This window comes from Melospiza georgiana, chromosome 3, assembly GCF_028018845.1.
Source record: "Melospiza georgiana isolate bMelGeo1 chromosome 3, bMelGeo1.pri, whole genome shotgun sequence".
NCBI classification, from domain to species: domain Eukaryota; kingdom Metazoa; phylum Chordata; class Aves; order Passeriformes; family Passerellidae; genus Melospiza; species Melospiza georgiana.
The window spans coordinates 40,689,205-40,709,920 of NC_080432.1; the positions used below are offsets into that span (position 1 = coordinate 40,689,205).

Below are 20,716 nucleotides of genomic sequence, written 5' to 3' on the forward strand. Positions count from 1 at the left end.
CCTGTAAAACTTATTTTACTTTTGGTAAGTTTTGCTAGTTGTATCTAGTCTATCTTTAGTAACCGTTTACACCCCCTCTACACCTTCCCATGAATGGAGTGTTGTGCTGGGTTCTCAACCAGCTGTACTAGTGTCTATTTACAGATATCTCTTACAACTGAGGTCTATTAAAAGGTTGTGAATTAGCTGACATCTGCTGCATTTCCTTACTTTCCTCTAAAATGCCATAGTTGCACTTGGCTTATTACTAGCATTTCTTGAATGAATTGAAGCTGTCCATAATCTTTTTCCTTTCTTATTAGATCTTCCCTTCCCATTCTCTGAGTTTATTGACATCAGCCTTCTTGAAATCCAGTGCTGTGGGTCACTTGGATGAGATGGCAGAAGGTGACACTAGGTTCGCTGCAGTGCTGATTTCTTGTAAAATGTCCTATGTGGCAGCAGACTTGGAGTTGTATGTTACACTGCCCTCTACCTACGTGCAAAGCTGCAGTGCAGCTGAGGAAGATTGTGACACTTACAGTGTGTACTAGGCCTTAAGATTTAGGCTGCTCTTCAGAATTTACAAGACAGAATGAGCAGAAAAAGGTAACTTCAGAGAAACTTCCTGTAAGGTATTAATAACTTCCCTTGTAATGAATCTCAATGTGGACAGAGGACCTGTGCTAATGAAGTGTTTAGAACACAAATTCCTTGTGATAACAAATATTCCAGGCTAAGGTATGCAAGGATGCTTGCCCTACCTAGTTTAGAAAAAACTTAGACAATTATGTGGTGATTTCATGTTGCAATGGACAGACAGTGAAACTTACATGCAATGGAGGAGAGGAGGAAAAAAGGCAATAAACTTCACCTTAAGCAGAAATGGCTGATCAGACCATACTGGACCTCTGCCTTGTACCAACTGTGACAAAAGCTCTTATGACTAATGCAAAAGCAGTAAAACTTCAGGTGCTACTAAAACCCTCCAATATTCTTTAACATTGGTTGAGACCACTGTAGATACATCATGGCTCCTCTCAGAGGTAAACTAGAGATGGTCAAGAAGTCAGACCAAGCTTGATGTTTATATTAGAAAGCCTTCCTATTACACAAATATTTTTACTGACAAAATTACAATGAGAGTTCCTTTACCACCACTTCAAGTTAATTTGGATTCCGTAAATAATGAAAATTAATTACCAGTAACCAGTCCCATCTGTAGTCAACTTTTATGACAATAAAAGTTAAAACCCAATAAAATTTGTAAACCAATAAAAATGCAGGCATCATGCAGTCAATGTGGTGGTGTAAGATAGAGCAGCAAGCTGTGCCTGCAGTCAGAGTGGTGGTTTAGGGAATTGCTTTAGGGAAATGCAGGTTGTTGGATCTCTGTTCCATACTGCAGGGAACTGATGTGCAGTGCCCATACGCTATCTAGTGGCTCTGTCGATTATGACATTGCCCCTGAATTACTCTTCTTTCACCTGTGAACTGCAGGATTAAAAAATACTTTAGACAAAATTGGAATTTGTGAGTCTGTAACCATTCCCTAATGAATCTAAGACATTTTGAGGTCATAAGTGATTAATGAAGAAACCCAAAAAGGTCATAAAGGTTGTGTGAATGTGCAGGCAAAACTCTTGATGGGAGGGCTTCTAGGGTGTCAGTCCTGTCATTAACAGAAGCCTGACAAGCAGTAGTCAAGTTGTTAAGATCTTTCTCTTTTCTGTACAGACTTCGTTCTAGACTTATTACTAAAAAACCCAGTCAGTTTAGGAGTACTTCAAGAAAAAGTTTATGTATCTTCTTTAGTTGCTAGATTCTGCAATATTTTGTGAGGTAAAAGCAGATAATCCAAACATTTTAAACTGAGCACACAGTAGACAGAAATGCAAGGCTAGATGGGGTCTCTCCAATGGGGAATGCTAATCTTTATCCCTTGAGGTCATGGGCTATGAAGACGTGAAGATCACACACAACAGCATTCTCCTGATCTTCTGTTTCTGCCAGGGATGTGATTGATCTTCAGCAAAACCAATACCCCTTCCGTTTTGTTATTTACCTGTGAAATGGAGATTGAACTGTTCTATGGAAGCTAGAACTGTTTTATAGATGAGTACTTCTGTTGTAAAGGCCCTCTTTTCTATATCTTATATATATGAAAGAGAAAATACTGTATTTATATACAGCCTGTGCCAGCACATTTAAGGGTATTATCTGAGCTACAACTAGCACACAAATCAGTTATATTTGAAATAAAAAGAAGTCTGATTCACCATCACTCTCAGCAATTTTGTGCTTTTCTACTTAATAACTGAGAAAGCTCCCTAGACAGCTCTTAAAACACTTATCTTTAATTGTACTAATTACACATGTGTATTTGTTTTAGGAGGCTGAGTAAAGACATGACAATGCAGGTTTCAGCTTGGGTAACTTTTCTTGAACTGTTCTTTATAGGAAAGCAGAAATTTTATTTTGTTCTTCATGCATATCAAAGGTACCAGTTTTGTTTTCCCCTTTCAGTAAATAATTTTTTGTATTTATACTTCTGGACCCTTAAAACAAATTTAAAATAGCTGGCAAATAATGTTCATATTACCAGCATTTATGATTTCCAATATGAAACTTCTATGGTGTATGTCTTTTGCCACATACAGTAATAGCAGTAAATAAATATTCACATGAATACAATAGAAGTACATAAATGGACTTACAGGTGGTTGCATGTGATGAGAAAACCATGTGTAAGAGTCATGCCCTTTCATCTCAAATAAACCCAAAACTCAGAGCCTTAAGTATTGTGCTAATTTTGGCTGGCAAAGAATTAATTTTCTTCACACTGGCTAGTATGGAGCTGTGTTTTGGATTTGTGCTGAAAATAGAGTTGGTAACACAGGGATTTTTCATTATTGCAGAACAGAGCTTACACAGATCTTTTTTTCTGCCTCTCATCCCACCACACCAGTGAGAGGTGCACAAGGAGCTGAGAGAGGACAGAGCCAGGATAGCTGACCCCAAATGACCAAAGGGCTGTTCCTGAGCACATGGTGTCATGCTCAGCACATAAAGCTAAGGATGAAGAAAGAGAAGGAGGGGTCTATTTGGAGTGGTGCCATTTGTCTTCCCAAGCAATCATTATATGTGATGGAGCCTTGCTCTCCTGACAATCACCTGCCCATGGACAGGAGTGAAGAAATTCCCTATTTTGCTTTGCTTGCACTCAGGGCTTTTGCTTTAAACTGTCTTCATTTCAACCCCCAAATTTTCTCACTTTTGCCCTTCTGATTCTCTCTGCCATCAGACCAGGGGGAGTGAGCGGCTCTGTGGTCCCTTGCTGCCAGCTGGGGTTCAACCACAAGAGCAATAAGCATATAAGAGTTGACAGGGCTACAGGCAACCTGCTTTAAGTGCTCAAGCTGAGCAGCTTAACCTCTTCTGCCCTTTTAGCCACTAGCATTTCCTACACTTTCTTCCGATTCAACATTCGCTCCAGACCATTCAGAGGCTCAGAAGAGATTAAAAAAAAACAAAACAACCAACCTTAAAACCCAAAAAAACCCTCTTAATGTAACTGAAAGAATTTTCTTTTAAATGACTGTGAGTAAGAGAGACAAGCTTAAAAACACATCAGCAAATGAGGTGCATTTCTTACTAGCACTTCCAGCCTTGTGTATCCTATCGCCATGCACAAACCCCAGCCTAATTTTATTGCTTGTACAACCAGCACAAACTTGGCCACAAAGGTTTCAAAATAAATAGTTAGTACAAAAAAAAAATCCAACACTCAGGCTTCATTGCACAAACATTTAAAGAGAGGAAATAATTTCTTTTACAATGTGTTTCTCTTGTATAAGAATAATTTTGTATAGAAAATAGCTCTTTATACATTTTACAGAAATAGGCTAACATTTAGATTCTTTATTAATGAAAAATCATTGAATGCAATTTAAGATTTCTATTATGTTTCAGTCACCAAACATCAATCACACAGCAATACATCACAGCTCTAATATTCTTAAACTGCTTGACTTATCAAGTATTGAGTCAAGACAGTGAAAACATTCCTAGAGCCATAATTTGAAAACACTCAAGTAGCTTGAAACTGTTAAATTATGAAATACTTCCTGAAAGTAATACCATCATTTAGGTGTCAAGGAATATGAACTTAAACCTTAACAAGGCAGCATTACTTGCTCTCTCCTGCTGGCTAATACTGCAAAACCCAAAATGAACAAAAGCTTTAATATTAAAACTGGTTTACTGTTAATGTGACCTTCAAAACAGTCCTGAAGGATAAGATGCTATCCAGAAGCTGGACAAGCTTGAGAAGTGGGCCCACAGGAATCTCATGAGGTTTAACAAGACCAAGTACAAGTTGCTGCACCTGGATGGAGCAGCCCTGGTATCAACACAGCTGGGGGATGATCAAGAGCAGCCCTGGGGACAAGGACTTGGGGGTGCTGCTGGGTGAGAGGCTGGACATGAGCTGGAAATGTGCCCTCACTGCCCAGAAAGCCAAACCTGTCCTGGGCTGCAGCCAAAGCAGCGTGGGCAGCAGGGCCAGGGAGGGGATTCTGCCCCTCTGCTCTGCTGAGACCCACCTGGAACCCTGCATCCAGCTCAGGAGAGACATGGACCTGCTGGAGAGAGCCCAGAGGAGGCCACCAAGGATGAAGCACCTCTCCTGTGAGGAAAGGCTGAGAGAATTGGAATTGTTCAGCCTGGAAAAGAAAAGGCTTTGGGGTGACTTAACTGCAGCCATCCAGTACCTGAAGGGAGCCTACAAAAAAGATGGAGTGGGACTCTTTACAAGAGTATGTAGTGACAGAGGCTAGGTTTAGATTAGATGTTAGGAAGAAATTCTTTACTGTGTGGGTGGAAAGGCACTGGAACAGGCTGCACAGAGAAGTTGTAGATGCCCTAACCCTAGGGAGGGAACATCTGAGCAATGTGGTCTAGTGGAAATGTGTCCCTGACTGTGGCAGGGGTGTTGGAACTGAATGATCTGTAAGGTCCCTTCCAACCGAGGCCATTCTATGGTTCAAAACCAGGTAGCAGAAGCTTTCTAGCAAATGCTATACAGCATTAACACAACATGTAATAAAATACTTCAATTTTCTTAAAAAATGGAAAGTAGATAAAAAACCCCACTAAATTAAGATATAAAAAGTAAATTTGTAGAGGACAAAAAATTGAAAAACACATGTATATATATTTATATGTAATGGTATGCTAGGAAGTACATATATTTAAAAATACTCAATTTATTCAAAGGCTGTTTAAGTTCATATGGTGTCATGTGGAACTCAAACATAACTCACACTCAAATGCTTTCCCTCTACAACTGCTGTTTCAAGCACCTGTACTTATCTACAGATTTTCTTGTAAATTAGAGAGAAGGTAAAGGCATTTCCCCTTGGAATAGAACTATTATGCAGTAATCATTTCATTCAGGTATAATTTTAAATAGGAGATGTAAGCAAATAAGAACTATAAAACCCAATGACTGAAAACCTGAAATTTAGATGCTAATGACTCTATTTAGTATTCATACAGAGCTGCTCAGGAGTTTGCCAGCTGTACCCTGTGTGAGTACTGCTGGCACTTCCATCTTCCATGCTTCACAAATCAAATGTGTAATATGTTTAGTCAAACATGGCTCTCACTCCAAGTTAGCAAAACTCTTGACTCATACAACTTTCAAATAAATTTAGGTGGAACTGGAACACCTCTACTTCTCACAGCACAGGGGTTGATACAAGACAGTAATGAATCACATTATACTGGTTCACATTTTCATGTGGTTAGAAGGAGAAACAAACCCTTATTCCAGTGATTTTGCAAATTCTGCATAGTCAATGTATCCATCATTGTTCTTGTCATCATCTCTCAAGACATCATCAATTAGACTAATCAGCTCTTCTTCCTTCATTGCTTGGCTATGTTCACCACCTTCCTACAAATACAAAACCACAGGGAACAGTTTAGCAGTCTTTCTCATCTAGTAGCACGTGTGACAGATTACTGACAACTAATTTTTTACAAAGCTGCTCATGTTTGGTGCCTAATTTGGAACTAAGATTTATGTAATCATTTATAACAATGTAAGCAAATTTCATCAGATGGAAGGTTTGAAGTCAAAGTTCTTTGGATTCAGAACAAGCATTCTGCAGTCAACATTCTTGGTCAGAAGTTCCAAAAGCTGAATACCACAATGTATAATGATGGACAATCATCTAATAAATGTATTCTTAATTAGGATCTTGATGTAGTATAGACACTGTAGTTTCTATTCACTACAGAAACACCTTACAGTAACACAGAAGTGAAAAAATTCAGCACTGTAGCTTCAAGTCAGTAAAATACTTAGTAACTCTCCTTATGGGAACACAAAGAGGTGCCTTTGCACAAGAAAGAGCCACTCATATTCTGTTCTTGGCTCACTATTTTTTACCACAGGTTATTACCAGGAAGTTATGCTATTCTGAATTGTAACTTCCAGAAGGTCAATATGAGATAATGTGTTTCTATTGTGTTCCTAATGACTGGAAAGAGAAATTGAGTGTAGGAAGAGGCAGACCATAGCAGGTTCTTCTAATATAAATTTTGTGCAAGAGGTTTTTTAGTTTGTGTACAAACAGCAGTTACAGTCTGAAGCTGAAAAGAGTGTCATATCATGATATTTCTACAAATTCGTATGCCTCATTTTGGATAATTTCCCTTTCTCCATCCCTACCTGCCTAAGTCCTCTGTAAAATGATTTTCACTCTGGAGCCCTTCCCGATTCTAGAGTTTAAATCAAAATGGAAACTTCCTAAAAACTGCAATGTGACACGAAAAGCAGTGATCATTTATAAATTCAACCAGAACTATCAAGAGAAAAATACTCTCATGTTCAGGAAAAACTGTAACCGCACCGAGGATGTGTTGCAACTGCTCTGCTGCTTTTAGAGTCAGAACTGTTTCCAAGCACATATGCCCTTACAAAACGACACCAACCTCTTTGTGGACATGTGAGATAGCAGTAGCAAGTTCTAACCCATCTAGCAAATTATTGCCATCATAATCATGCATTTTGAAGTAATGGAGCTGCAACTCTTGTGGAGACATCTCAGATTCCGGTTTCTCGATAACACCTTCCAGGTGTTCCATGATGTGTCTAAGAAAAACAAAACCCACAACATTTCCATCAGTTAAGATTTAATGCTCTGTTTACAGAAATTTAGTCTTTGATCAAATATTGTATGTCTAAAAGCACCCTGGACAACTAAAAGCTACAGTTTGATAAAGGGGACACAAAGGTTGTTTGTTAGAGAGGCTGTAGAGGCCTCTAATGCCTTAGATAACAATTTCTATTTCTTCTGGCCTACTTAACAGGCTATCAAAACAACTGAAGCAGAGCCCAAAATCTCTTTTTGGCTGTCTTCCAAGCACAGGAACTGGAGGAAGATCTTTCCCAGTCAACCATGAACTGTTCTAAGAAGTTTTACTTGCTGCTAGAACTGTTCCACATTTGTGAAGAAGCAAATGAAAAAATAAAGAATGTCTAAATTCTTTGTCTAAAGAATGCTGCTATGGGTAGGCAGGATTTCTGTAAGAAATTTTTTATAGCATAAGTTGGGCTAAAGGCTCCAGGGAAAGCCTTTCTAGGTCTCGTATCTCTACAAATGTATCAAGCAAGCATGTCTCATATCTGGCTTTAGCTAATCGTACAACATTCTGAAAAAACAGGGTGCTCTAGGCTTAAGTCCAACTCGCATAACACTTCAGAGATAAGAAAATAATTAAGAAGTAAAATTTACACTTTTAGAACATGGGAAACTTACTCTTTATCTTGTACCAAATTCTTATCAAGGCGAATATTTGGATGTTGACTCTCTCCTACGTGTTCCTCAGCTAGGGCAGAGATGAAGAATGCAGCCATAGCAAAGCAGAACAGCAAATGTGTTCTAAACATCCTTTGGGGCATTGTGATCTCCTGCAAAAAGGAAAACATACCCCCCAAAAAAACAGATGAAAAATGTGATCTACTTTCAACAGATTTAGATAGTGCTAAACAACCCCATTAAGTTTCAGAATAGAAAAACTTGTTGCATTGGAAACTTGGCAAGCAGAGAACCAGAGAGTTCCAATTAGGAGTTTTTATGAGGGCCCCTATTTTACTGAATTATGCAGTAATTTTCAGATATTTTTTTCCTCATAGCTAATGTGCACACCTTAGCCAGGCCTGGGTTTTCATATACCTTCCAGACAAACAAGCAACCATGCCCCCTGCCTCAGGCAGACCTGCCCCACTGCTATGGGAGCAAAGGTCGCTCAGGGCACGGAAGCGGCTCCATGTAATGAGCAGCTCTGTTAAGGCTGGCGTTCCCAGGGGCGCACAGCTGGGAAGCCGTCACGCAGCCGGGCATGTGCGCGCTGCACGGGCAGGTGACAGGGCACACAGCCGCACACGGGCCGGCCGCGCTGCCGAGGGCAGCCACGGCGCGGGCTGGCGCCTTCCGCTCCCGTTCTTCTCCCGGCCCCAGCTGCAGCTACCCCCGCTTGCACCCGCCAGGCTCCCACCCCGGGCTGGATCCCCGAGGACGCGCCCCCGCAGCGGGATGGGGCTGGGGCTGGGACTGGGCCCGCCGCCCAGGCCGCAGCACCCCCGCTCCAGCGGCAGCTGTCGGGGCGGGCGGAGAGGCCCCGCCGCCACAGACTACGTACCCTCGGGCGGGTCTCCGCCGTGCCGCGGGCTCCGGGCTGGCCGCGGGCTGCCCACCATTCCCGGGACACCATCCCGGGATCACCCCTGACCCGGCGCTGCCCCGCCCGCTCCACCGCCCATTGGCCGATCCGCTCGGCCCCGCCCCGCCCCGCCTCGCGGGCGATGTCACCGCTCCCGGAGCTCCACGTGGAGCCCTCGCGGCGGCGCAGGTGCGGCGGGGCCGCGCCCACCGCGGGGCGGGGCCCAGGTGGGTGATGAGCCGCCCGTGAGCCAGCAGCGTGTGGTGCGGGGCTGTAGGAAGAGCACTGACAGCAGGTGCAGGAGGTGATCCTGCCCCTCTGCTCAGCCCTGGTGAGGCACATCTGGAGTGCTGTGTCCAGTTCTGGGCTCCTCAGTACAAGAGAGACGTGGGGCTCCTGAGTGGGTCCAGTGGAGGGTAACAATGATTATAAAGGGACTGGAACATCTCTCTTACCAGGAAAGGCTGGAGGAGTTTGGCTCCTTCAGCCTCGAGAAGAGACAACTGAGAGGGGAGCTCATCAATGTGTACAAGTTCATATATATCTATATAGTGTACACAAGGGGGAGAGCGCCAAGAGGATGTAGCCAGGCTCTACTCAGCAGTGCTGAGGAAAAGGACAAGAAGCAATAGGCAGAAACTGATGCATAGAAAATTCTAGCTGAACATGACCAAGAACAAGTTTGCTGTGTAGGTGACTGAGTACAGGAGCAGATTGTCCAGAGACATTGTGGAGTCTCCATAAATGAAGATACTCAGAAATTGCCTAGACACAATCTTGTGCCATGTGCTCTAGGATGACCCTGCTTGAGCAGGGGAGCTTGGACCACTTGCAACCTGGCCCATTCTGGGCACTGTGGGGTCTCCACAACCCCAGCCTTTGATGCAGACAGCTCCTTCCCAGAGGACGCATTGGAGGGATCTCACTGGTGATACCCTGGGCAGAACCTAGAAGGACTGCAATGGTGGAGCTGCTGGCACTGAGGGTCAGCACGTGTCCCACTGCTAGGGCAGTCCCCTGCCCTGGGTGCTTCCCTCCACCCCCTTCCGTGAAGGACTGCCATGGTTCCTGCCCTGCTGCTCGAGTGGGAACTGCCATACCCTGTCCCCAGTGCCCACTGCTGACCGTGCTCTGTGCTTCCCCTCACGCCCCGGGTCTCGCTGTTTCCATACTCGACACCTACACACCACAGCTTCGGCCTCTCAAGGGCACAGCCCTCGAGCAAAGCCGGGCCCCGGGGCGGCTTTTGGCCCGTTCCTCACACGCCGCCCGCGGGTCTCGTGCGGGGGCGGCTGCTGGAGGGGGCGGCTGCTGGAGGGGGCCGGGGATCAACCGGCGGAGAGCCCTGGGCTTCGGGTGACTTCTGAGGGCGGCGGTGGGGGAACGGCCTTCCCGGCCGGTCTCGCCCAGGAAGGGAACGAGGGGCCACACCCGCGGTGCCGGGACAGCGGCCGCTGGTGCAGGACGCGGCTCCGTGCCCGGGTATCAGGCGAGAGGCGTCAGGGAGTGGCGGCCATGGCTGATACGCTGTCTCCGACCGCAGCCTTCGGACAGCACGTCCCGGCCGCGCCCGCCCTCCAGCACCTGGCGGATCTACGGCCCCGGCCGCCGAGCTCGGGAGGCGCCGCCGGGGACTCCCCGCGGGCCGGGGCGGGGCGGGTCTCTCCCGGCGCTAAGATGGCGGCCAAGGCCTCGCACTCGCACGTGAAGCTGGAGGCGGAGATCGAGCGGTGCCGGGCGGAGGGGCACTGGGGGCGGCTCCGCCACCTCGCACAGCAGCTGCTGCCGCCGCGGCCCCCGCGCAAGACGAAGGCGGCGAGGGGCGCGCAGGACGCGGGTAAGCGGCGGCGGGGGGCGGGCGGGGCGGCCGCCGGTACCGACCCGCGCGGGGCGGCGGCGGCGGGGCCGGCTGCTCGCTCCCTGCCGCCGCCGGTGTCGGCAGCCCCGCGCCGGTGGGCTGGCGTGGGCGGGAACTGCGGCCGCCCCGGCTTGCGGGGCGTCGTTTGCCGTCCCGTGCCGGCGTCCCGGCTCCGCAGCGCTCGGGAAGGAGGGATGCCTGGGAGAGGCGGCGGGGCTCAGGCAGCGGCGCTCGGAGGGATCACTGCGCTTCCTTTCCGTGTCAGCGCTGCCGAGCCCGCGGGGCAGCGAGGGGCGCAGGTGGCGGCCGCCGGTTCCGAGCCCGCCCCGGGTGCCGCCGGCCCGTTTGGGCTGCGGGCGGGCCGCCCCCGCTTGGAAAGGTTCAAATCAGCTTCTCGATACGTGCCATGCTGCTTCCCTCTTGCCCCTGCCCAGCGCTGTTCTTGGGTGGGTGCCCTTGTGTTACCTCTTTCTGTTTCCGAGGGGCACTGCTTTACTGGAAGGCTTTCACGTGTAAAGCAGGTTTCGTAAATAGCAAGTATATTAGTATTTTTTCCCTGTTACAACACACTGATTTGCTGCCTTTTTTATTTTTTTTAATGAAATCTTTTGTAACGAGGGAGGCAGCCTAACTCAGTCTGAGGTGAGCAAGTAAGTTGTGAGCAGGAGCTGAGTCTACCCGCGGTAGTGGTACAAAGGTTTTGCCACCGAAGTCAGAAGAGCTGCTTCTGGGAATAAACCCCTTCTTTAGGGGATCATGATCAGAATATGGCCCTAGCGTTGAAGCTTTTTGGGGTGCCCTAAACTTCACAATGGGAACCATGATAGGAGAGATGCTGGTAGTTTAATACATGTTTATTTTTGAGGCTTTCTTAGTGTTTACATGATACAGGTTGAACCCTGTGCTGAGAATCATACGGCCAACCTTTGAACTTCAGTCAGGTTTCAGCTGTGTTTTCCCAGGTGCAGAGATCACCATGCGCTTTGGGGGCATTAGTAGTTGAAGAGTTCACAGTAGTTTCTTCCCTTGTAATTAAGAGGTATAACAGCAGTATGATTGCTGTAAAAACATGATTTGTTAATTTGCTGCCATGTCATCATAACTTGGTAGTTACGAGAGTAATGCCTTGTTACTGCTACAGAACTTCTTTCAGCAGGTTTTGTGCTTTTAGAAATGATTGTGTGCTTGGATGGGATTTTTTTTTAACAGTAGTATTTGCTTTGTGAGGTTGTGTATATTTATTTCTTAATTGTCTATGTTCTTACCTAATTCCTTAAGTTTGATTAAGGGATTAATGACTACCTGAAAGCACTTTAGTGTGTAGAAATGACTGCATGCAAAATTCGGGGGGGAATATACTTGAACTCTTACACTTCTCATTTTATGTACCTGTACTTTGTTTAGTTGCAGACCTGCAAACAAGCAGGAAGAGCTTTGATTATAACTTGATATGTAGCTGAACACTTAGGCCACAGCAACAAAAAAAATCTAAACCACCATACAGTTATTACATGGTGTATAGGTAGAAAGTGGGCATAAGGTGTCTCCTGGACTGAAAATACAGAAATGGATGCACTACTGTGTTCCTCTCATTCTCAAACTTCAGCCTTTGAAACATGGAATATATATGAAATGTAGGGCTGGGCTTTTGGGTATTCAAAGATTTCCTTACCTGGCTTGACCCACTAGTCTGCTGATGGAGGTGCTGTTGTTGTGAATGAAGGAACTGCAGAAATGGGCCTGTCATGTAAGAGCTCTGAGTACTCTGGCAGATTAAACTTTTTTTTTAGCATGATTGCCACATTCCATGATGCTTCATGCTGTATCCATTGCTGCTACCTGTGTTTGAGTGTACACTTCTGTGGAACTGTGAACAGGGATGGATTTTAATGTAGAAAGAGTTTTATGTGGCGTTTTAATTGCAGCAGGGGGTCAGTCCTTGTGTGTCTTTAGTAATGGACATGTAGAATCTGTATAATTTATCTTTTAATTTTTTTTCCGTATGCTTTCAGGAAAATTGTTGAAATTTTTGATGCAGTTACTGCTATTACTTCTCTGTAGTCTAAAGCATTCATATCATGCTAGTACCTTTGTAAATAAAAAGCATCCTTTGAAATGTTTGCAGACTTTTTGTTCTTGCACTTTTGAAAGTGAGTTATGTGATGAAAATGCTTAACTGTTATATTAGTGACAATGTAAGAAGGAATGGTGCTGCCAAAATTAAGGGATTAAGGAGGGACAATCTTCAAGTTACAACAGTGTTGTTTCATTTTTCCATACAAAATGTACTGTTTCCACTAGATAAAAGTTAATGGAACTTTTTTTTTTGTGTACGAGTTCTTCCTTATCCCCTCATTTGAGTTTATCGTCTGTCTCCAAGGTGTGTTGTTTTGTTTTTTTAATTCTGTTTATCATCAGTATAGCAGTAAGCAATGTTTCTTGTTGGTTGGTTGTTTTCAGAGGACCATGGGAGTTTGCTGCTTGCAGAGGCTCTGCTGGAGGAATGCTTGAAAGAGAATTTTGCCAAACTGAAGGACTCCATTCCACTGTCAGAGAAGAGTGAGCCCAAACTGGGTGAAGCTAAACAGTATCTGACCAATGTCTTAAGCAGAGGGAAACTAAGAGTAAGTGGGCTCTATCATCCTAATTCCTGCCAGTTCCTGGATACTTCTTTGCTGTGATTATTAGTCTGATACAAGGTGTGGGTGTTGCCTGCTCGTGTCCATGGATATACAGTGCTGTATTGTAGGTGATACTGAGAGACTGGTAATTCCTCTAGGCAGGGTTTTATGTTGTGAGACTTGCTTTTCCATATGCAAAGAAATTATGTGCTACAAGGGCATATCCTCTTTATTTATTTTTTTAATTGGAAGGAAGCAGGATAAATACTTAGAATTGCTCTCAAGTGGTGGGGTGTGGGCCCATAAGGGTGCTGTCAGGCCAGCACAGTAGAGTGACCTCCTGCTGCTCCAGATCTGAGGGAATATTGCACAACTGGTAGCTCCTGATTGGAGAAAAATGTGCTACAAGCTGCTGTCAGGATCTTAGGGTTGTGTTGGGAGGACTATAGCCTTGCACTGCCTTTGGTATCTATTAGAGAAGTAATGCCTTTATTTTGTTTTATGATCTGGGTGTGTGGCCAGTAGCTGCTTGTTGACTCGGTTGCAGAGCTTCAGGAGGTTTTAAAACTCTGCTTTGATGGCTGCTGCTGCTGCATTGGTGTCCTTTGACACACAGTTGCATAACTGTGTTTAGATGTAAGTGAATTACACCAGTCTGCTCCAGACTCCTATTACTCCTGGTCCTGAAATTGCCAGGCTAGGTTAGTTAAGTTGAAAATGCATATTATACTTTCACCATGTTAATTTCCAATGAGCAAGGTCAGCCTACTTAGAGCATAAAATGGAGAGAGTAAGGAAGGGGGGGGGAATCTGTCCAACCCTCTTTATAGTTTAACCCCATTAACAGTCAGAACTACTGAATTCTTCCATTTCCTTGTGTTTAGTTTGGCTGCATGAATTGGCATTACTGTTTCTTAGCTAGTGGTGACTTAGCTACTGATGCAGTATTGACCCTGTATTGATTGCATGTATTTAAAACATGGCTATGAAGGCTTGGGAACCGTTTCATGCTTTCCAGAGGGTCTGAACAGATGTGTTTTACTGAGGTTCTGTAATATTTGTTTTAAATCCTTAAACAAAATGAGTCTGAGAAATAGCAGGTGTGCCTTCTGTTTTTTCACAGTTGCATGAAAATTCTTTGACAACTAAAGAAAATTTGAGACTTTTCTCACTCTTTAATTAAATATACAGACGAGAGGGGAGCTTACTTGTCTAAAAAGTCATGTTTACTGTCTAGTTCAAATGCAGGGGTTTTTCTTAGTGTGTGTAGGTAATTCTGACAGTGCCAGCCTTTTATGTGCTCTTTGTGGCTGGTGAATCGATAGAGCAGGTCAGCTGAGACCAAAGAGTTGGCTTACAAACTGTATTTCAAATCTGAGCTCCAAAGTGGTTGCCTGACCTTCATTGGCTACTGCTCTCATGAGGTTAACCTTTGCAGTTGTGAGAGGAAAGCATTCTGAACCTGCCTAATTTGCTGTACAACTTCATTCTTCCTGTCTGGTGTTTCACCCTGTGAACACTTTTTCTCTCTCTGCTCCATTTCAGCCGAAGTACATGACAGAAGCTATGCTGATCCTAGGAAAGCTGCATTATGTGGAGGGATGCTACAGAGATGCCATCAGCATGTATGCAAAAGCAGGAATTGATGACCTTTCCACCAAAGAGGAACCTCTGTACATGCTGCGTTTGATAACTGAAGCCTTTGTTATTAAAGGTAAAGGACCACGTGTGTATATTTGCAATATGCTGGTTTGAGGTTGTAGCTATTTCTCCAAGTGGTTTGGTTGGAGCAGGATTAGGGCAAGGATGTACGCTGTAGAAGATCCTACATGGTATGGTCTGTGTAGTTTCAAACTTGAAGGCATTATGGAGTCTTAGTCCATGGTTTTTAAACTTGGCTGGCTTGTAAAGAAAAGCTTGAAATTGGAAATCTTGTGGTAACTCTTGGCTGTAAGTCAGCGATGTACTTGAGCTTGTGTGTCCATTTTGGGAAAATCTAAATCAAGAATCAAGCTCTTGGCTGGATTGGGGCCTATGCTTTGGGTTAGAAAGAATTCATCTACTTGTACATATCAGTGATTTCTGTGAATTAAACAACAACGATGTCTCCAAGTTTTAAACTTTGGACTAACAGCGTATGTGCTTTCAAAGCAGGTAGTGTATTTTTGCAATGCATGTCACACAGTATCAGATCTTATGTACAAACAGGAATCTCTCCTCCCCCTTGTAACTCTGTAGACATTGCACTGTTTGAGAGATTCTAATTAAAACTACCTCTGTGGGTAGTGAAATTGCATTTCCTTTTTGAGTGGGGGAAAGACCCTTGTCAGTTTTTGACTTGAGGGGAGAAAAAGATCAGTAATCTTCTCCTTCATTTGCTTTTGGTTCCTTTATAAATGTTGCTCAAGTACTGCTACCTATCTACTGCTTTCTACTCTTTTCAGCATGTCCACCAGCTAATTAGGTGAATGAGAACTCTGATGATCAGATACCTTCAACTGGTATGTAAAAGAGTGAAACCAAATCAACCCAAAATACTGTTTGACTGGGCTGCTAGTATTACTGATAATAATTTGAGTCATTCTGCTTTTTTTGAAACCCTGTTTGTGCTGCTTTGCTTGCTTTGATTTTTGTTTCCTGTGGTACTGATCGAATCTGCTTCATTAATGAGCTTCTGTGGAGCAGGACTAATTTACTTGTGCCTCACACTGACACTTGCATGGCTCAGAGGTGGTTGCCAGTGCATTCTCAGCAGTGTATTTGAGAGCAACTCCTGGTGCACTCCAGAGTCTGAAGGAGATGCACTGTCCTTATTGGGAACCAGGTATGACCCTTGGTGAGGTGTGAGTGTAGTGATGATGTGTGTGTGGAAACTGATGGAATAACCCTGTTGTTGTAAGAGCCCTTGTGTTGTGTTGACTGCTAACTTACATATGGCAATGTTGGAGGCGTTTGCCTCAGAGTGTCAGGCAATGTTTTGGTTTCTTTCCCCGTGTGGTTTAACATGGAATGTAAATACTGTGTTGCCCTGTAAATCATATGGAGTCTCTGTCATTGCAGAGAAACCTCTGTGCTGTTATGGTTCCACAGTCTTTATACTCCATGATGATTATTTTCATATTAGCTGAGATATCAAGAGTGTAGTAAATCACTCAGTATTCTACCAAAGTTGGTGGTATAAAGCAGTCCAGCAGAGTGGAGCTTGTCCAGCTGAGTTTGGAGAGGGCACTCGCTGCTAGGATCACTGTTCCCTCATGCCATGTTCCCTCAGCTACTCTTGTGTTAGCACTTTGTGCAGGTAGCTATGGCAATAGCAGCGTAGATGTAAATTTTCATTTTATAACGTGTGTCCAGGCTGTTTCTGCAGGGCAAGTAACAATATGGAGTTGAATTATTTAAAATGTATTGATACTTTATGTCATAGATTTTTCTTATTCCCCTTTTTAATTTGGTATCTCTCCAGAAATTGTGTTCATTCATACTATGTTACTGCCTTTGGTTGAACTACTGGTTGTTTATGCAATTTGAAGCCTTGAATGTTGCTCGTAGTAATATTTTTGCAGGGGCCATTTAGGCAAATATCCAGAAAAGCCACAGTCCTGTCTATTTCAAGGCAGAAGTTAGGTTCCTCAGTCAATTTCTTGCTCACATTTTCAGAAATAGGAGAAAGCTGTTCGTTTAATAGAATACCCCTGTTCATCTAGCATTAGTTAAAAGCAGCAGAACTTTGTATCACCTCATATTGTGAAATTGTAACTGCCTCAGTTTTGTGTAGGTAATACTGCTGAGTAATGCCTGTATGCAGAATGGCAGCATAGGGTCTCAAGCACTCAGGATTAGGCTGGAAAGGTCATGGAACAAAGAACAGTCAGATAAAAGGCTTATTTTTTAAATGTTGACACCTGTCCTTTTAATGTTGGCAATTAACAAAAATGTAGCAAGGAACGTGGGATACAGTGGGAGGAGTTGCACAGATAAAACCAGTTGTAGAAATCCAGCAAAAACAATTTTCCTTCCTTAGAGCACCTGTTAACCTTTGCAACACTGAAGGTGGATGTTGAACTAAATCTCTGGAGGTCCAAAGCAGGTAGTGGGTTTATATTATGGCAAGAGGCAGTATGGATTTGTACCCTTATGTTTGGATTGAAGAAGTTGAGCAGGGAAAAGAATTCTTGCTTGCCTTCTCGCTAAACTTCACACAAGGTGAGTTTCAAGAAGTAAATTTTGAAGTTCTTTATCAGTATGAGGGGTTGTGCAATTGACAAGTCACAGGAGAAATGGGAGAGAGCAAGATTCTCCAGTGTCTCATCTGACTGCTGCTTCCTGTTCTGTTTCTAAATCCCTGCATTGTGAGGAGACGACAAGTTTTGTGGACGCTGTGAGTGGAGCTTTGACAATTGTTTGATTTTTCATTATGACTAATTTTAACCTCTCTGGTTAGTTAATAGGTGGTTGGTTTGTACTTGTGTCCTTCCTCCCCATCCTTCATGAAGTCAGTCCTTCCTTAAAATTTTACTTCTTGCTCAGTTCATATTACTGCTGGTAATCTCTGATGCAAGTAGCTCTGTTGTTGCATAAAACAGTATTGAGTAAGCAAACTTTGCTTCTAATTCAGTTGGGATATACTGTGGCTTTGTTACCTGATGGTGTCCATTTGAAACAGCAAGCAAAAAAGACTTCAGAACAAACTGTAGCTGTTAGAGCCCACTGGTTTCCCTCTGTTTGTGCTTGATGCAGAAACTCTGCAGATATCCCTCTTTGAAAGGAGTAAACCTTCCTGGTGCTAGGTTAGGCTACTACCTGACCCTCACAGAGCACTGTGTAGCTCTAGCCAGGGCTTCAGCATACCTGAGCTCCAAGAAGGAAGCTTCTGTGATGTTGCAATGTTTGCTGTGCTGCTGAGAGCAGGAGAGCTGCTTTACCTGAGGCCAGCCTGGGTGGTGAAGTCAGGCAGGGCCCATGTGTTGTGTGGGTCCTGTTTTGTACTGACTGAGAGGGGCTTTAGCTTATGCTCAGGGATGTGTCAGAGCTGCTGCAGTCAGGCCAGGCTCTGGACTTGTTCCACCTGAGTGGGGTAGCCTGGAGATGGCTACCTGTCTGTATTTGTGCAGCAATGCCATAGGATTGCACAGGCTATCTAGTTTCTAAATGGATTTCTAGGGAGTTAAAGCTTTAAAAGTCCCACTGCCTGCTTTTCTCCTTTTCTCCCAGTCCATCCTGTAATTTTTGTAACTTAGTCATTTTTTGTTATTATTGGCCATTTGGCATCTCAGGGTGGGTTTAATTTGTGCAGGTTCAGTCTGAACTCTCTGTAGAGTCAGAAGTTGGCTGTTCTGGGGTGATTCATCACATCTGACACAGCTGATGTGAATGGTGGTGTACATAGAGCCTCTTCTCTGGTGACTGTGAGAGAAGACTGCAGACCAAATAGAGATTTATTCCTTGTAATTTTGTTTCTAAGTGGTTTTGTTCTCGAGTTTTTGGGTTTTTTTAAGTTTAGAAAAGACATCCATTTTATCAAAAGGCTGCAATGTGAGCTTGGTCTTTTTTTAGATCTTCGGAAAGGTGTGGAAGAGAACAAGGTGATAATGTGCCTGTAAGAAACCTTGGTGTAGTCTGCATTTTATTGTAACAAATCCAACCACAAGCCGTATCTAGGAGGAAATGAGACTCTGCTAGTGGTTCAGAGCTATCTGTATTTTATCCTTGGACCCATTTTAGTCATTTAAGCATGCTTAAGATCTGTGGTGTGACACTTTTGAGAAAGCAAAGATAAAATCCTGAAACAAACATTGCTGGATTGAGCCACTGAGCTTTAGAGCTCTGCTAAGATCTGTGAGTGATATTTTTCAAAGTAAAACCTCAAAGCTACCACGTAGGGGTTTTTCCTGAGTTTGATAATGATAAACAGACTGGAACCTGCTTCCAGCATCCTGAGTTCAGCACATCTTGTTTTGGATTATTTTGTTTTTGTTCGGTCTTAGAACAAATTGCTGAGCTTATGTGTGTTCCTGTTTCTCTTGTGGTTGTATCTTTTAAGAATTCAGTGGTAATGAGGTCTGTATACTTTGAATTATATTGTTCTGCTTTCTGTCCATGTGAAATGATTGTCTTGGGTTTCCAATACTGGAAGTGGATTGTGGTTGTTTGGAGATTCTGGTGGTGTTCTGAAAGGAGAATGGTGATATCACACAGAGATAAACAAAAAACCTGACCTTTTACTCAGCAGGTTTGAAAACTATTTGCTTGGTTTTAATCATGTTTTTAAATTGACCAAGTGAAGCCTCAAAAATTCAATAAACTGTTTTAAACTTCTTAGTCATTCTTCTCTTAATTAGTTTCTCATTTTGTTGGCTTGTACTACTGTTGAAAACAGTAGGTTTGCATACAGCAAATGCAAACTTGGTATTAAAGTTGTTCATTCTAGCTAATCAGAGGATGTATCATGCACTTGTTTATATGCTTAATTGGAGTCTTTCATTTTGACATTTGCTTGTGTGTCATCCATTTTTCTAGTACAGTTTTCTACATGATGAATAATTTCCTAGGTGAGATTTGTATTCAGTTGCTAATTTTCAGTTTGAAAATGAGAATAAAATGTAGAGTTAAAGACAGCTTTATTGCAAAGCTATGTTCTGGTAAATCTACTTTTCCCTCCTCTCTAAAGAATTTGGTTAAGATTTTCAGTTCACTAAATGAATTTATTTAACTCAGTGTTTCTGATAAGCTTATAAATTTCTTGTCATGTGTGCACTTTCAAAAATTCATAGATTAAAATGGGAAAAATAAACTTTCCTGTTTGGTTTTATTTCATTCATTGTTGGTTTATTGAACTAAATAATTTAGAGAATTGAAAGGAGGAAGGTAAGGTTTGTGGGTTTGGCAATTTTTTATATTTTGTTGGTTTGATTTTTTTGTTTGTTTTGGTTCGGTTTTTTTGTGCTCTTCACAAGAGAATACCTCTGTTTTAAAGACTATTCCAGTACTTCATCAAACTCTTATTTCAGATCCTAAGCTACTAACTTTTCTAGTTCAGTTCTTTACTAAATGCTGCCAGTCCCATGATGCAAGGATTTATTCCTCTCAAGTAACATTAATGGGTTATTGTGTGTTATCCTCTTAACTTATGTAGCCTTACTTTTAATTAGAATTTCCTGTTAGCTTCTCTGGAATGAGATTTTGTCCAGTTAGTTTTTGGTCAGTGAGATCATAGTATCAAAACTGTGGAGGGTCCTAGAATACAGACTGTGTAGAATGATTTTGAGTACCAGTAGTTTGAACAATTTCAAGTGTAGATCAATTGAGTTTAGAAACATCATATAGTTTTGTAGGGTCATAATTTAATTCATAAGCTTATTTTGAAGGTGAGTTTACACTTCTAACTTCTTTTTTGCCAGAAGCATTTTTAATTCAGGCAATGTTTTATAAACCTCTTAATGGAGTATATAGTATATGTACTTTATGTGCTTTCTGAGTCTGACCCTCATTTCAGAGGGCATAGCACTTTTCAGGATGTCTTCTTTTT

The 20,716-nt window shown here is 43.2% G+C and overlaps 2 protein-coding genes across 4 annotated transcripts in view; one reads left to right on the forward strand and one right to left on the reverse strand.

Annotated features, from left to right (window-relative positions):
* Positions 1–3,772: 3,772 nt before the first annotated feature.
* Positions 3,773–8,802, reverse strand: MCFD2 (multiple coagulation factor deficiency 2, ER cargo receptor complex subunit). The gene is made up of 4 exons (XM_058019561.1): positions 8,692–8,802; positions 7,809–7,960; positions 6,982–7,141; positions 3,773–5,938 (listed from the first exon to the last, which is right to left on the reverse strand). The coding sequence occupies exons 1-4, from the start codon at positions 8,761–8,763 to the stop codon at positions 5,807–5,809; spliced, it is 516 nt and encodes a 171-aa protein (XP_057875544.1). The 5' UTR covers positions 8,764–8,802; the 3' UTR covers positions 3,773–5,806.
* Positions 8,803–10,389: 1,587 nt separating this feature from the next.
* The window catches only part of TTC7A (tetratricopeptide repeat domain 7A), a 170,030-nt gene continuing 159,703 nt past the window's right edge, over positions 10,390–20,716 (forward strand). For 2 of the 3 annotated variants that reach the window (XM_058019555.1, XM_058019556.1), the window contains exons 1-3: positions 10,390–10,549; positions 13,031–13,194; positions 14,737–14,905. In XM_058019555.1, coding sequence (XP_057875538.1) covers positions 10,390–10,549; positions 13,031–13,194; positions 14,737–14,905 — 493 coding nt within the window. Of the gene's footprint in view, positions 10,550–13,030; positions 13,195–14,736; positions 14,906–15,639; positions 15,693–20,716 lie in introns of those variants that run through there. The other variant, XM_058019557.1, reaches the window with a different exon arrangement.

What these genes read in the sequence shown, in the direction of transcription:
- MCFD2 (XM_058019561.1), bottom strand. Translation starts at nt 8,763, where the DNA reads ATGGTGTCCCGGGAATGGTGGGCAGCCCGCGGCCAGCCCGGAGCCCGC. An exon ending in CGGCGGAGACCCGCCCGAGG is followed by an intron (nt 7,961 to 8,691) that starts GTACGTAGTCTG and finishes TCCTTTTTGCAG; the next exon opens with GAGATCACAATGCCCCAAAG. An exon ending in TCTCACATGTCCACAAAGAG is followed by an intron (nt 5,939 to 6,981) that starts GTTGGTGTCGTT and finishes TTGTATTTGTAG; the next exon opens with GAAGGTGGTGAACATAGCCA.